The following is a 15,256-nucleotide window of genomic DNA, read 5'->3' on the forward strand; positions in this document are numbered from 1 at the left end:
AGGGGAGGAAGACCCTTCTGTGGCCTTATCTAGAATGAGATGAACCTGGGTGGAGAGGGGAAAGCCTAAGATAGAATGGACTGTGGGTATCTGGATGGGGATGCGGGAGAGAGAAGTGGAAGGCACAGATATGGGAACAAGTTGGCTGAGGGGACTGCAGCGGGGAGAGAGAGAAAACTATGTCCCATTTTTTGTGTGCGCACACGCCCCCTCTCCACCCCTGCTTTCTATTGAGGTTGGCCTCAAACTTGAGATCCTTCTGCCTTGGCCTCCTGAGTTTCTGGGATTACAGGCATGCACCACCATGCCTAGCCTACTCTGTTCCTCTTAACCTAACCTTGGAACCTGTGTTGAGAGCATGCAGTGTTCATTCCTGATCTTTCCAACCAAATCCCAGATGGAGCCAGGATGCCACGCATTTGGGATAATGTCTGAGGGTCCACAGGGCCTGAAGATGTGGACTGGTCTGGAACACAGATCCGGGAGCATCTCAAGGTCTGGGATTTCCCTACCATGATCCCCCCCACACCCCCTCCTTTTCTGTATACAGAAAAGCCATGTGAACCCCAAGTGGTTCTGGCAGAGACCTCCCAGGAAGAGGAGAGTTCTATTGCAAAGCAGTAGGAACTGGCACCCCCAAAATCCCCCAGGAAGAAACTGGACCCTCAATCTAGAACTCTTTCCTAGAGTTAGGGGTAATTTGAGACTAGAATTATCTGCCAGCACCTAGGGAGGAGATCACCTCCTTGCACCACAGTCCCCCCTCTGCCATCTGCCTTGCACCCAGTCTCCGGAGCCAAGAATCTGGAGGGTTTTCCCCCAGGTGACCTCCAAGGCTGGTCCTGGCCCAGCCTTCCTCCTCAGCCCCATGTGAAGGGCAGAGCCTGGGAGAGGACTCGGCTCCCCAGGAACTGCTTCCCCAACATGGCAGGGGCTGCCGCCTTCCCTCCACCCCAGCCAGGCATCCCTGGGACTCTCCAAAGGGAGTCTAGTCCGCATTTCTGTTCCGCAGCCTACTGTAGAGGAGACGTAAGTCCCCATAAGAGTCCTCCCAGTTGCAGACACACCAGACACACGCTTTTACACTCAGAGATGGACCGCTATCTTTCTGCAAGAGGCTCAGGTCTGGGCATGGAGTTGGGCTCTTGCCTCTGCTTGCTTTTTGGGTGCTCATGGAGACCATCCTCTGGCCCTCTCACTTTGGTCTTGCCCAAGCTCCATTCTGAGGAGAACCCCAAGGCCACCTGGCCTCCCTCTCCCTGCCTCCCCTGCCCAGGTCATACCTAGGCAGCTAGGCAGGCCTAGGATGCCTGCTGTCCCCAACCTCTGTTTGATCGGTTGCTAGGCACCATTGTACCAATCCCAGGCACCCATTGGCTGCCTCTCCAGCGGTGGATTTTGAGATACTGGGGTTGTCAGAAAGGGACATGGGATTGAACTAAGTCCATGCCAGGGGCTGGGATGTACCTCAGTGATAGGCATGTGCTCAGTGTGCAAGTTGAGTTCAATCCCCAGCATAACTAAGTACCTTAGCAGGACCCAGCCACTTCTCAGCCACCCACAGCCATTGACAGTTGGCTTCTGTCCTGGAACCGGGCAGTGCAGTCCCACCACACAAATCCCCTTGGCCACGTGGGGGCCAGGGAGACAGACACCACACCAAGGCACCCTGGGCCCACCATCAGAACCTCGACCTCCCCCTGCCTCCAGGGTCAATTCCTGTGCCAGGGGTTCAGTATTTCCCTCTTAGACTGGGGCCAGCCTCCCTGCCTCCCTCCTGCCGGTCCCCGACACCCCGCCCCCACCTAGACAGCAAGTGCTAGTCCCCCAGCGCCTCCCGCCCCAGCCCTCAGCAACTGCAGGTCTCGGTTCACCACACTGGCCTTGTTTGGTTGGTTGGCTGGTTTTGTTAAGACTTGGTCTGGGGGTGAGGCAGGGGTGGGGCTGCACTTTTATTTTTCTTCAGACACATCACGCTTCTTCCAGCTGTCAAGAATGTACTTGAGAAGGAGGCCGAGCTTCCTGCGGGCTGAGAGTGGGGCGTCCTCGCCATTTCCCTCCCCGGATCCCCGCTTTTCCACTCCACTGTCACCAGCTGCCTCCAAGCTGACCTCCGACTGGGGCTCGTCTTCCTCCAGGGCCTTGATGCGGACCCGCTGGGCATCCTCGGCCATCTCATTGAGGCAGCCCTGGAGCATGGTGTAGACGGTTCCAAAGCTGATGCCACCAGCCACCAGTGTCCCGAACACAGGGATGCCCTTCTCAAAGGCACGGGCCACCCGCATGGCGCCATCTGACGACTGAGAGTAGAGCCGCAGGACCGTCTCGGGTGAGACCTCGTTGGCCAGTGGGGAGCGGATGACCGAGCGCAGGTCCCCCGCCTGCTTACCCACCTGCTCGGCCAGCTTGGCCAGCGAGTCGTCGTCCAGGCCGAAGCTGCGGTGGTAGCCGCGCAGCGAGCGGATGAGCAGCGCGTCATCGTAGGCGGCGGCCAGTCCGGGGACCGGCAGGGCCTGGATGACCCCCGACACCAGGGCAGTCTTGAGCACTTGCTCCTGGAGCATGTCCTTCTTTTTCTGCAGAGCCTCCAGGGAGATATCGGGCAGCGACAGCAGGCCGGCGTGGCGCCGGTGGGCGGGCAGGTCGTGCTCCCAGGTGGACATGAGTATCGGGAAGTCATAGCGGGATGGCGAGAGGTTGGACACCAGGAAGATGCGGGGTTCGGCCACTCCAGCCGCCCGCAGCCGCTCGGCACAGTGCTCCCGGATCTCCTGCAGGACGGCAGCTTCGCTGAAGCCTGAGGGTCGCTGGGTGCGGGTGGCCGCCAGGTCTTCGTCCACCTTGGTGCGCACGAAGTAGAACTTCTTGCCCTGGCGCAGGATCTCCGCGGCCAGGCGGGTCTCCACGGCCCCGCAGCGGCGGGGGGAGACCAGCAGGAAGAAGTCATAGCGGCCAAAGTCCACCTGCTTCAGGTACTTGTCAGCCGGGCAGCCCGGAGAGCCGGCCCCTGGCAGGTCCCACAGGGTCACATCAGGAAACTGTGGGTGTGGGTAGGGCGAGGGTTGCATTGTGGTTTCCACGACACCCGTGAGAGCTGCGCCTGGGTCCTCGGCCCCCAGGCCACGCAGGGCATTGATGAGGGACGACTTGCCAGCTCCCGATTCCCCCGTGACGCCCACCTCCAGCCGGGTGCTCTCCGAGGCGGCCAGCAGCTCTCGAAGGCGAGAGGCGGCCTGGGGAATGTCGCCAGACTCGAAGGCTGTGCGCAGGGCCTCCAGCTCCTCCTTGGCCATGAGAATGGTGGTCTCCTCCTCCCCGGACGCTGAGGGCAACTTGGAAGTAGCCATGGTGACCAGTGGTTCAGTGTGCGCCAGGGGACAGGGGAGAATCACGTGATCCTCGGCGTCTGCAGAGGAGAAGGGAGCTGGTCATACCTCGTGGGCTTTGGCAGGAGTCAGGGAGAGCGACACTGAGCATGGGAAGGGAGTCCTGGACCCCAAAGCTGCTTTCTCAATAACCCGGGGTGTCTTTTGGCATTATTGAGGGGACTTTGGAGCCTCTGAGGCCCAGGTTCTCTGTCATTAACTTGCTGTGGGACCTGAGGCAAAATGAAGCACCTCTCTGTGCCTGTTTGCTTTTCTGGGTCATGGACATGATCTACCAAGCTGCCTCCTGAGGTGCTCTCAGGTTTAATCCCTGCTGACACTGGCTGAAATTCTTCATAACATTTGAACCAGGGGCCCTGCAGTTTTTGGTCTGGGCCTCACACATAACCTAGCCAAGCCTTCACCAGAAAGGGCTGAAGCCCAGATCCCCGCCCTGGCGCGGGCCCAGAGATCATCTGCAGTCCTGTCACAGTTATTGGGAAGCAGCAGGAAATGACCTTGAATGGGACCCAGACCCAGAGCAGAGCCTCTGCTTGCTGAGTGAGGGGCAAGTTCCTTCCCTGGCCTCACTCTCATCTGTGTGATGTGGATAATAACCATAATAATGGCAAATCAGCTCCTGGGATTGTTGAGAATTAAATGGACGATGACATTTAAAACAGTGCGCGCACACCACAGGTGCTCTGTCATTAGCATCGTCACGGCTGGTATCAGTCCTATGGCTAGCCTCGAAGCAAGTCCCTGCCCTCCTGAGCCTCAGCCCCTGTGCCGTGGGGGCTCATTCTGCACACCTCCCAGGGCTGGCGGGACAGCTGAGCCTCTTCCCCTAACCTGGGCCAAAGTGGAAGATATTCTTGGTTCGGCTCCTGGAAGGAGCCAGGCACAGGGAGTCCTTCTCAATCCTAGCCTGGCCTCGGCTGGCCTTGCTCTGCGGCCCCCTGGCCTCCTGGGCCTCCGTGTCCTCCCACCCTCCGGAGCCTTCACAAATGGCCCTCTTCTTCCCACCTTGGTGCCTCCCTGGCCCTCCTTCCATCCACTCTACCTCCGGGCCCATCACCTCTAAAATAAATGGACTCTTCAGGGAGAGATGTTCACATCTGGGATCGTGTCCCCACCCCCCACAGGGAGAGGGGCTGAGGCTCAGACAAATCAGGTGCCCTCTTCCCACCCAGAGGCACAGCCAGGACTCCCACCCAGACCCCAGGCCTCCTCTGCTCTACTAAAGAGCTGCTCTGTTAGGCCACATGCCATGGTCTCCCTCCTTGTCTCCTTGCCCTGCCCTCCCTTCCCCCATCTTGTGCCCCCCATTCCCGGCCCTGTCCTCTGCTGACCTCCCTCACCCCGACTGAAATTCACCCATATTACATTGTTCCTACCGGGTCCCATCCCCGTAGCTAGGTAGGTGCGCTGCCCCCCACCGAGCTCTACCCACCCCTCCTGTGTCTTCTCCCTAACCCAACTCAAGGTGGGACCCACCTGGGGAGGGGATGGTGGGAGCCTGGGACCGGTCCTAGCGGGTCCTAGCAGCGAGAGGCAGACAAGTCTGTGGCTGTGGGGCTGAAATTAAAGCTGAAGGGGTTAAGATTGGGACCTCCCCAGCCCCTGCCTAGGGCAGGCCCACCCCCACAGGCCCAGCCCTGGACACCAGAGAGGCCTGCCCTGGAGACTCACCTGCCTGCCCTGCAGGCGCTCCCTCCCTCTCCCCTCACACTCTCCCCGCTGCTGGTGTGCTCTCCTCCCCTGTTACCCGATCAGGCCCAGTTGCTAGGACCCATTGTAATAGCAAGCAGCAGCCTATTGGTCTGCCAGGCCTGGTGCAATAATGTGACAGTGATGTCAGGGGGCGGGGCCCCAGGGGAGCAGAGACCCCACCCCCAGTTGCTCCTAGGGCCACCACCTGGTCACACTGGGCCCTTAGTCCCCTTGCGGGCCTTGGATTCAGAGAGATCTTTGTAATACTGAGACTTTTTCCAAAACCCTCTGAGGTCTGTCTCCAGGATCCTCTTACAAAATCCCAAGTGCACAGCCCGGCATCAGAGGGCCTGGGCCTCCTCACCACTTTACCCCTACGCAGGCCACCATGGGGTTCCCAAACTGGTCATTCCCTAGCCCCTCTCCACACCTGGGGTCATGATTCAACTTGGCCAGCGCAATTCCAGTGGGGGAGCTGTCTACTCAGTCCCTGCCAGCTGGCCCTGGCCAGGACTGAGGACCACAGTGGCTCAGCAGCAGCCACACCCTGACTACATGGGGCCTCAGACTCCCTGGGCTCTGGCCTTCCTCCCCTCTTCCCTAGCAGTTGGCTGTCCTCCACCCCACGGCCCCATCCCCTCTGTCAGCTCCAGGCCAGGGCCCAGCCTTCCTCAGCCTCTCTCCCTGCCTCCGACCTCCTCTGCTTCCTTTTGATCTTTTAAAGTAGCATCAGCGCAACAAAAGAGGAAGATGGAAATAGAGAAGAATGAGAAAAGAGGGAGAGACAAAAGCCCCTTAAGAAAAGCAGAGGGGCCGGTCACCCCAGCTGCTCGGGAGGCTGAGGCAGGAGAGTTCAAAGCCAGCCTCAGCAACTGAGCCAGGCCCTAATCAACTCAGTGAGACCCTGTCTCTAGATAAAACATAAAAAAATGTCTGGGGATGTAGCACCCTTGGCTTCAATCCCTGGTACCACAAAGAAAAGCAGGGATGACAGGATAGAGAATCCCCAAGAAAAACCAGAAGGTCAGGAAGAGAAGATGGAACAGGAGAACAAATGGGTATAGCTCAGTTGGTAGAGAGCTTGCCTCACATGCACCAGGCCCTGGGTTCAATCCCCAGCACCACCACCCCAAAAAGAGAGAGAGAGAGAGAGAGAGAGAGAGAGAGAGAGAGAGAGAGAGAACAAATGGGGACTCAGAGGCATTGAGCTACAGAGAGAAGGAACAGATTCAGATCCAGGGCAGGAATCAAGAGGGAGGACAGAGGGGCTGGGATTGTGGCCTCATGCATGAGGCCCTGGGTTCGAACCTCAGCACCACATAAATATAAAATAAAGATACTGTGTCCACCTAAAACTAAAGAGTAAATATTAAAAAAAAAAAAAAAAGAGGTGGGGCTGAGACACAGGGAGGGAGCCCAAAGCCCAGAGAGACAGTCACCTGCAACCCAGCCTACTGGGCACACGGGGCTCCAGCAGCGCCCTGGACCCGGTCCTCGCCCTGAAACCCCCGTCTCCTCCTGGCTTCCTCTCTGGGCCAGGCTCCAGGGGGGCTTCCTCAGGGGCTGAGGAAAGTCCCTGGATGGACCATAGGCCCCCATTACTTCAAATGATTTTCCTGACCACCTGCAGGTCAATTTTGGAGAGAAACCTCTAGAAACAACTGAGGAGACTGAGGCCCAGAGAGGGGAACAGCCAAGAGTTGGTAGCTGCTGACTACAGCCACAGGAGGAGGGAGATGCAGAGCCTCACACGACCCAGACTCACACAAATGCTCCAAGACCAAGAGATTAAAAAATATCCTCAGACATTTCTGGACACCAAACCCACAGAGCCACAGATCCAGGACTCCCTCCCTCAAACCACAGACATGCCTGTCTGGCCAAGGGAAAGGAAAGACACAGTAAGACCCCCCCAAGACAGAACCATGAAGCCAACCACAGATACACAAGCCCTAAAACATGCATGTTCAAACACACACAGATTTGCAGATCTCGGGAGGCAATTACGGACATCCACGCACTGCACCCTGGGAGCCCCCTGAGTCCTGTCGTGAGCCTCACTCACTCTATTCCAGCTCTGAGCCAGGACCCCAGAGGGGCATCAAACCCAAGCACTGCCCTGGATGCTCCACCTCTGAGAACAGAGAGGTGATCACAGCTCAGCGTGACAGTGAACCAAGCCTGCCACAGGGCACACATGCAGGCTGGCATGCTCCCCAGCCTCAGCCACCGCTCCTGACAGCACCAGCCAGAAAGTCAGCCCCCTCGCCTACCTGCCAAGCCTTCTCTCCCTGTTCACCCATCACCCATGGCACACCCCTCCAGACCCCGTCCAGGGCTGGGTGCTGGGAAAGCAGCAATGATCAAGGCAGCCCTGGGATCCATCCCCACTGGGTTCAGAGTCTGGGGGGAGAGGGAGATCCATTCCAGACCATGAGCTCACAGGACTGGGATGGGGGGCCCCAGTTGGGGTATGGGAGCACAAAGTAGGTGCCTGATCCAGCCTGGGGGTCGGGGAGGCACTAATACTGAGATCTGAAGCCTGCACAGGAGTGTGTCGCAGCCTCTAGGGAGTCACCTGCCCAAAGACCCCAAGCTGAGAGAGCTGTCATTCATCCGGTGATTTGCTCAGTCTTGACCCTAGGCCACACCCTGCCCTGATTCAGCTGCGTGACTCATGTGGACTCCTGCTCTCCTAAGAGGCCCAGGCTGGTGGGAGCAACGGTGGAGAAGGCAAAGCTGAGGATCCGATGGTGCCCAGTGAATGTCTGCAATAACGTGTGTTATGGTTTGGAGGTGAGGTGTCCCCTGAGAGCTTGTGAGTGAGCCAATGAGAGAAGGTTCAGGGGGAAATCGTTGGGTTGTGAGAGCTTTAACCCAATCAGTGAATTGATCCCCTGATGAGATTAAATGGGTGTTCACTGGAGGCAGGTGGGGCATTGGGGGCGTGGCTCTGGGGTATATATTTGTATCTGGAGAGTGGAGTCCCTCTCTGCTTCCTAATCATCTGGTGAACTGCTTCCCTCTGCCACGCTCTTCCACCAGGATGCCTCACTTCGAGCCCCAAGGAATGGAGCCTGTTGCCTAGGGACTGAGACCTCTGACACTGTGAGACCCTCAAATAAATTTTTCTTCTTCTACAGTCGTTCTGTTCCAGGGCTTTAGTCACAGCAGCGAAAAAAGCTGACTAAAACAACGTGGCACGGCTTTAAAGCACATCGGGGCAGTGATTCATGTCACTGGGAGTAGAATTCTTTTCTTCTGACTGTCATCCCCAGACAGACAACCCCGAGCTGGGGCTGGGGGCACAGCTCAGTGACAGAGCATGTGCTTAGCATGTGTGAGGCCCTGGGTGGGGTCCCCGGTGCTGCTAAACAAAACAGCCCAGGGCCCGAGACTGCTGAAAGCAGTAACTTTCTAGATATGTTCCTTATTAAAAATGATGATGTTCAGGGTTGGGTGTGCAGATGTATAAATGTGTACGGATGAGAGTCACACATTCCCTTCTTCCACAGGTTTCACATGTCACTAGATCCAAGGTGCTTGTCAGACACCTTCTTCTTGGTGCCACTAACAAAGATATCACCCATAGAATGATGCCACGGAATTTCCTTACTGTTTAAATTTTTATTTTATAGTTACTGGAGAGCTCCCGGTCAACGTATTTAGGAAACACAGATCCTCAGCACACATCAGTTGGGTGTCCATGTAACACAACAGCCACGTCTCATTCTTTGGAGTCACTTTGCCTCTGAGTCATTGACTTCCACACTGCTCAGCCTCCTCACCTCGGAAGCCCAGAGGATGCTACTCCATTGTCACATCCAGGCAGTGACAGCCACGTCACAATGGCTTCCTGGCTGACAGGGATGACAGCACCATCATCGGTTACACTTCCTGATTTCCGAATGGTTACGATTAAAAAAGGAAAAAAAAAAAAGTGCATCTTAGAATCAACAAAAGGTGTTTCCTGAGTGTTCACTTTGTGTCCGGCCAGGGTGGGGCCCCGGAGTGGCCATGCCCCACCAGGAGGAAGCCAAGGCAACATACACTTGCCAAGGACCCCGTTGGTTGATGTTCAGGACCCATTGATGACTGTGACAGCCCTGACCCTGTACCCACAGGGCTCAGAGCCCAGGGGTTCCCAGACAGTGACATCGTGCCTGGTTAAGGTGGGAATGGAATTACCCAGGTGTGTGGGAGCCAGGGGGTTATCTGATCCTGTGTAGCAGGCCTGTGGGAGAAAATTCACCTGTCCAGCTTAGCCAGCCACCCACAGACTTGTGAGACAGAAGCCAGAACTGAAGGAGGGGACCCTTCTGCATTCAGTACTGCAGTGTGATCAGAGCTGGGTCAGAGACTGAGGCAGTGGCTTTGAATGCAAATTTTAAGAGGGTGCCAAGATGAAGATTTTTGTTTTTTTGGTACTGGGTATTTAACCCAGGAGCACTTTGACCATTAAGCATTGAACTACATCCCTAGCTCTTTTATTTATTTTTTAATTTTTTGAGACAAGGTCTTGTTAAACTACTTAGGGTCTCACTAAGTTACTGAGATCCTCCTGCCTCAGCCTCCCAAGTTGCTGGGATTATAGCTTATGCACCACTACACCTTACAAGATAAATTATTTTTTATTATTTGGTTGTAGATGGACACAATACCTTTATTTATTTATTTATTTTAAAGAGAGAGGATTTTTTTAATGTTTTTCAGTTTTCGGTGGACACAACATCTTTATTTTATTTTATGTGGTGCTGAGGATCGAACCCAGCACCCCGTGCAAGCCAGGCAAGCATGTTACCACTTGAGCCACATCCCCAATATTTAATTTTTATGTGGTGCTGAGGATCAAACCAGTGCCTTACACATTCCAAGCAAGAGCTTTACCACTGAGCCACAACCCCAGCCTGAGATAAATTCTCATGCAATCTTCTAACAAGTCAAAATTATTTATGTTTTCCTGAATAAAATGTCAAAAATTTTAATAGAGACCTAAGCCATGTCCATGTCAAAAGCAAAAGGAAATGTGTACATGCCAACTCTGATGGGAACAAACTCATGGATACGTTTTAATTCTTATAATTCATTATAATTGTGTTTCTTTAATCATGAAAAATTTATTAATGGGTCTGGGGCTGCAGCTAGGTGGTAGAGCACTGGCCTAGCATGTGTGAGGTACTGGGTTCAGTTCTCAACACCACATATAAATATATAAATTAAATAAAAGTTCAACAACTAAAAATATCTTTTAAAAAATTTATTAGTTACAAATGTGTGAAGTAAAAGATTTCACATATAGTGTGAATGCATGCATGCGACCCGGGTTCGATCCTCAGCACCACATACAAACAAAGATGTTGTGTCCACTGAATACTAAAAAATAAATATTAAAAAGTTCTCTCTCTCTCTCTCTCTTTAAAAAAAAAGCAAAATAATAAAACTATTGAAATATTAGTGACTCCCCCACCCCCAGTATTGGGGATTGAACCCATGAGTGCTTATCACTGAGCTACATTTTTTTTTTTTGTTTGAGTCAGAGTCTCTCTAAGTTACTGAGACTGGACTCAAAATTGTGATCCTCCTACTTCAGCCTCCTGAGTCACTGGGATTATGGGCATGGGCCACCATGCCCAATTAATGTCTGGTTTTATTTTTCAATTTCCTTTTAGCCTATTATTTATATAAGGCCTGTTTGAATGCTGAAAGCAGTAATTTTCTATATATGTCCCTTATTAAAAAATGATGTTCAATGTTGGGTATGCAGATTTATAAATATGTACAAATAAACGATATATTTGTGTCAACCTACTACTCTGACCAGTACCTGACAGATGGAAGCATCATATGTGCATAAAAATGTGAAATTAAAATAAAATTCTCAAAATAGTTAACAATTAATCTGTGTTTAATAAAACTATACATAAAGCAAGGCTTTGTGCTTAAGAACCTTCAGCGGCCCACTAATTAAACAGTAATTTTAGTGTGTGTGTCGGGGGGGAAATGCCCCAAACACAAAAAGACTAGGTAAAGCATATGTCTCAGTCAAATGTCTCTAGACAGTCACCTTAAAACCACACTGATGGGCTGGGGATGTGGCTCAAGCGGTAGCGCGCTTGCCTGGCATGCGTGTGGCCCGGGTTCGATCCTCAGCACCACATACCAACAAAGATGTTGTGTCTGCCAATAACTAAAAAATAAATATGTAAAAAAAAAATAAAATCACACTGATAAACATAAATACATGAGTCGTTCACCAAGCATAAAGTATTGCACAAGAGCAGTTTTGTCTGGGGGAAAAAAATGCAATTTTCCATCCTTTTGAATTTCAAAATGGTTCCCAGATTTAGATATAATTGTGTTTTCTAAAGAAGAAACATTTATATTCAGTCATGCTGTTAGAACCTGATTTTACCGTTGATCATATTCCAGTCTACTTTGTGGCAAAGGAAACATCGGTGGTGACAATTTGGCAAAGATAAAGGCAGATGAGACTGTAAAACAAAATACACACACAAGAAACATATTCCAAAAATCCCTCTCCATAGGGTGCCCGATCCCTGGAAGAAACCCGCAGCCTAGGTCACGGTGACGGCCAGACTGTGACTCTCTTCCTTTTGAATCATTTGGTGGCTCTCTGGTCTGCAGCACCCTGTCTTCGGGTTTCGCTCTCACCACCATCTGCCACAGTCAGGTCCAAAGGCATCGGGCCATTATCTCTTACCAAATGGTTGACAGTGTGTGTTGCATCCAAAAGGGGGTGGCGCGCTGGGCCCATGGCGGGAGAAGAGGGCTTGCCCAGCGAGCTGGAGCCCTGCGGTCCTCCCCAGACCTGCAGGCGGGGAAAGCAGGGAAAGGCAATTGGTCTGGGAAGCTCCTCCAACCGGCTGGACACAGGATTCAGGATTCCCAGCTCCTGACTCAGCTTTGCCATCTGATCTTCCAGTCCCCTGGTGCACTGTTAGACAGACACAGGGGGTCAAGCTGTCCTGCAAGCTTCCCTTCTTTCTGGATTTCAAGCTCAGCCACGTGAGACTGTAATTCTGCTTCCCCCATCTCAGGCCTCCGCTTCTTCCTCGTTTGTGCGTCAAGTTTGGGCTTTGCGTGGCTCAACTGGTAAAGTAGTCTCTGCTCTGTACTGAGCCATCGTGCGCCTTCTCCTGAGGACTCATATCTTCTATTCTGGGCTTCCAAGGTGGTTACTAATGATTCTGCTCTGTTTCCATGTCCGCCATCCTTTGTTTCATTTCTCCTACTTGTGCCTGTGTTTCAGCTCCTCTAAGTTGAAGGGTCATCTGTTCACCCATTTTTCTTTGGCGGGTCTTTCCATCTCCGGGTAGCACCAGCGAAGTGGTGCAGCCCACTTTCTTTGGAACTCTTGACTTGGTTTCTCAGTTCTTTCAACCTGTGATGGCTTCTGCTTCTCAGTTTCACAGCGATGAGTTGCTCCCGAAGCCTGAGATATAATTCTCATCAGGAAAGGCCATTGGTCCTCTTGTCTATTGTCTATTTCCAGTACTTTATCCTGCATCTGTTTTACTGCACACGGAGGCTCGGCTTCCCTCAGTCTTGCTTGGACCAGTTCCTTCTCTTCACTGTCGTTGGAACTGCATTTCGGTTTTTCTAGTATTTCAATGCACTATTTTTTTTACCCCTGGTAGGAGGGTACTAGGGATTGACCTTAGGGGCAGTCAACCACAGAGCCACATCCCCAGCCCCATTTAGTCTTTTATTTAGAGACAGGGTCTCACTGAGTTGCTTAGGGCCTGGCTCAGTTGCTGAGGCTGGCTTTGAACTCTCCTGCCTCCTGCCTCAGCCTCAGCCTCCTCAGCCTCTGGGATTACAGGACCGCGCCACCTCGCCTGGCTCAATGCGCTCTTTTTAAAGCCTCTTTCTTGTGTATAATATTTTATTATCAACTTGCTGATCCATGTCTTTAATTTTTATTGAGCATTCTTTTTCAAGCTTTTTCTTTTTCTTTTGTTTTCTGAGTTGTATTTGACTTTGGTAAAATGCTTGGATTAATTTGTCTGGAACCACCTTCAAAGGGATGTGAAATGACCTGAAAGTGCTGTTACATCCCTTCCATGTCAAGTTGCGTTAATTCTGCCTGATTCATTTGCAGAAGCCCCAATTCTGCTTGAATTACTATTTCTAAATCCTCAGACAGAAAGATATCACACACACCCTTGTTGCAATCGGTAGTAGAAAAGTTGGAAGAAAGATTGTCAGGACCTCACAAGTTTCTGAGGCTGGCTTTGACCTTGAGATGCTCCTGTCTCAGCCTCCTGGGTAGCTGGGGTTACTGGTATCCACCACCATGAGTGGCCATACTTGGTTTTAAAAGTTCATGAGGTCTATAATCTTGCATGAATTCAGCAAATATCCACAGCACTTCTTCTGACACCCGCATAAGCAAGAATCCAACTATAAAACAATTCTATGACCTTAACCAAACCTAAAAGAATATGCTTTCATCACATTAAATGAAATCTCCCATCCAAAGCTTTTTCCTTAAAAAAATTGTGTTGGGTGTGACTTTTGCAACATCCCTTCAGCTCAGGTTTGTCACCAGGAGGGGTCGTCTTCAGGAGTTCTGAATGCTGGCATTCTTTGTGCTCTGCAGAAAAGTTGCCCAACTCTTCCTCTAACAGGGTGGGGTATTCCTTTATGAACCAGTTCCTTATCTGGCTTTGCCTTCGTTGTGTTTGTGTACACATCTTCCCATGCATTAACTGTTCTTCCCCGAAAAGAACCCAAGAATCGGCTTCAAGGAGGTTGAAGTTTGCTGGAGGCTGTTAAACTTGAAACAAGAGAGAAGCCACTTTTTGAGAGACGCTTGCTTCTTCTGGGCCCCTCAAACAGGGTTACATTTGCCTCTAACAATCGATTTTGTTCCTCCAGTCCAGCCGGGAGTTCTGGACTCAATCAGGATGGGAGGATGGTGAAAGGGCTGGTGCTGACAGCGTGGTAGGTGAGGCTGGCTTGTAAGTGAAGCAGAAGGACTTGCCACCCGACTGGCCACCTGCCGGTGTGCGACACTGTGCTCCTCACCTATGACAGAGTCGAACTCAGCTTTTCTGCAACCTTGGAAGGACATCACCAGAAACATGAACTTCCCACCCAGCCTGCACAGCGCCCTTCCAGCACCTCCAACACGCCCAGCTCCGCAGTCACTTGCCCTCGGAACCCTTTCAGGGCATTGGCCACATGCTGTGTGCCAGGCCGTGGCTGGCTGAGCTGGAGACACAGCAGTGACCGACAGTCCCTAGATAGCCCCTCATGAAGCTCACAGAACTCCACCTTTCTTCTCCCTACCGTTTCTCCTGCCCACTCCAGATCCTTCTCTTTCCCTCCTTGTCGGGAGCTGCTCTGGAAATACATGCCCTTAAGCCCTGAGCAAGAGATACCGGACCATCCTTGCGCCCTGTGATAACCTGGGCTTTACCTCTGCTCAGAGAATGAGGCGTGGCCCCAGGAGTAGGCGTGACCCTGTGGGGTTGAGTTACACTCACCTGTTCCCTTGTAATCCTACCCCTTTGAATGGCTTCTCCCCAATAAAACCAGGTTGGAGGCTGCTCTTTCTCTTTCTTGCCTACCTTGCCTCCTTTGGGGACCTGGGTCAGAGGAGCCATCACAGAACCCAAAGGAAAAGGTATTTCTCTGTCTCTGTGTGATTATTTCATGCAGCCCAGTTCACCTGGAGTGACCCTGACTGGTTTAGTTGTGTGTCACGGCACCTCCCTGTCCTTTCTTGCTATTAGAAATCCTTTTATTTGGGGGGAATATTGGGGATTGAACCCAGTAGTGATTAACCACGGAGCCACATCCCCAGCCCTTTCTAATTTTCATTTTGTGACAGGGTCTCACTAAGTTGCTTAGGGCCTGGCTCAGCTGCCGAGTCTGACTTTGAACTTGTGATCCTCTTGTCTCAGACTCCTGAGTCACTAGGGTTCTAGGTGTGTGCCACCATGCCTGGGTCTCTCCAAGAAATTCTAAAGCATTTGCCTAGGAATGTCTACACATCACGGCCTTCATTCCCCCCATAACCCTTAAGTTAATCCACAGGGAATCATTCATTCATACAGTGGGGAATGAGTTATAGATGGTCCTTACTCTCATGGGGCTTATAGATTTGAAAAATGTAGATAATAACCAAAAATAATTAAGATAGTACCCAG

The 15,256-nt window shown here is 52.1% G+C and overlaps 1 protein-coding gene and 1 pseudogene across 1 annotated transcript; both read right to left on the reverse strand.

The window, feature by feature from the left end:
- Positions 1-1,952: 1,952 nt before the first annotated feature.
- Irgc (immunity related GTPase cinema) lies at positions 1,953-3,347 on the reverse strand. Its single transcript, XM_026403875.2, has one exon. It carries the CDS (start codon positions 3,345-3,347, stop codon positions 1,953-1,955), a length of 1,395 nt encoding a protein of 464 aa, XP_026259660.1.
- Positions 3,348-12,902: 9,555 nt separating this feature from the next.
- LOC113193276 (ecotropic viral integration site 5 protein homolog) lies at positions 12,903-14,459 on the reverse strand (annotated as a pseudogene).
- Between the last annotated feature and the right edge of the window lie 797 nt (positions 14,460-15,256).

Source organism: Urocitellus parryii, chromosome 15, assembly GCF_045843805.1.
Source record: "Urocitellus parryii isolate mUroPar1 chromosome 15, mUroPar1.hap1, whole genome shotgun sequence".
Taxonomy (NCBI): Eukaryota; Metazoa; Chordata; class Mammalia; order Rodentia; family Sciuridae; genus Urocitellus; species Urocitellus parryii.